The sequence below is a fragment of the Trichinella spiralis genome, assembly GCF_000181795.1.
Source record: "Trichinella spiralis strain ISS 195 chromosome Unknown Scfld1813, whole genome shotgun sequence".
NCBI classification, from domain to species: domain Eukaryota; kingdom Metazoa; phylum Nematoda; class Enoplea; order Trichinellida; family Trichinellidae; genus Trichinella; species Trichinella spiralis.
In genome coordinates this window covers 276-1,105 of record NW_003528752.1, presented here as the reverse complement: position 1 = coordinate 1,105, position 830 = coordinate 276, and the positions used below count along the sequence as shown (strand labels likewise).

The window sequence follows — 830 nt, the reverse complement described above, 5'->3', positions numbered from 1 at the left end:
TTTAAACCAAAATTGATTTCGGAACGCAATGGCAAACCGGTAGCTGTACCCTTGGGATGTTTCGAAGTAGGATTTTCTTCCCGGGACCTAAAATATGCAGTCGTTTTATCCGGTTCTTTTTATTTGCTAAAAAAAGTAAGGGAAACAAAAAGGTTATAACAAGTGCTTTTTCATTCTAAGCAATCAATTTCAAACGTGTAAATTTTTATGTACTCGGTAAAATTCAGCTGCTAAATTAGGAATGCCATCATCCGAAAAATTACCAGAGCTTGCATCTAAAAAATGCTTTAATGTATCACCGAGAGCTCGAATCCATTCGTCAGAATCGCTCAACGCAGCCAAAACTACTGATTCTACTTTTTCTTTATCCTACAGTTATTAAAAGTCATCAAAGAGCATACTATTTTCTTTTTCAATGATACCTTTTCCAACTTTTTTGCCGACAAATTTCCAACCACCAGAAGATAGTTCGCCTTCGTTAAAATCGGTAGCGCACCAAAGCTGTTAGCGTTGATTTCTGTTTCTCGAGCAATCCAGTTGTAAAAATCATTCTCGCTGGACAGTTCTTCTTCACGGACATGAACTTTGTTTGCCGGGCCTGCACGTACCGTTTATCAACATTTATCACAAGATTCATAACCACTAAGCTTGAAACAATATGCTCAGGGACATTTAAAAATATTGTAACCCATTCCAGAAATTAAATAAAACTAAAGCTTTTGTTCTAAAAAAAAAGGGAAACAAGAAAATGCCCCATTTTTTCATTCCGGGTTAAATTTTTCGAAAACATAATACCGTAAAAAGCATGGAAATCAACCAAAATAAACCTT

General features: G+C 35.7%; 1 protein-coding gene across 1 annotated transcript; it reads right to left on the bottom strand.

Annotated features, from left to right (window-relative positions):
* Positions 1-37: 37 nt before the first annotated feature.
* On the bottom strand, positions 38-598 carry Tsp_15728 (putative trans-aconitate 2-methyltransferase; the record flags this gene model as incomplete). The annotated part of the gene is made up of 3 exons (XM_003368826.1): positions 38-87; positions 214-369; positions 423-598. Coding segments are annotated over 3 exons (382 nt in total), but the record flags the coding sequence as incomplete, so codon positions are not given.
* Positions 599-830: the final 232 nt, after the last annotated feature.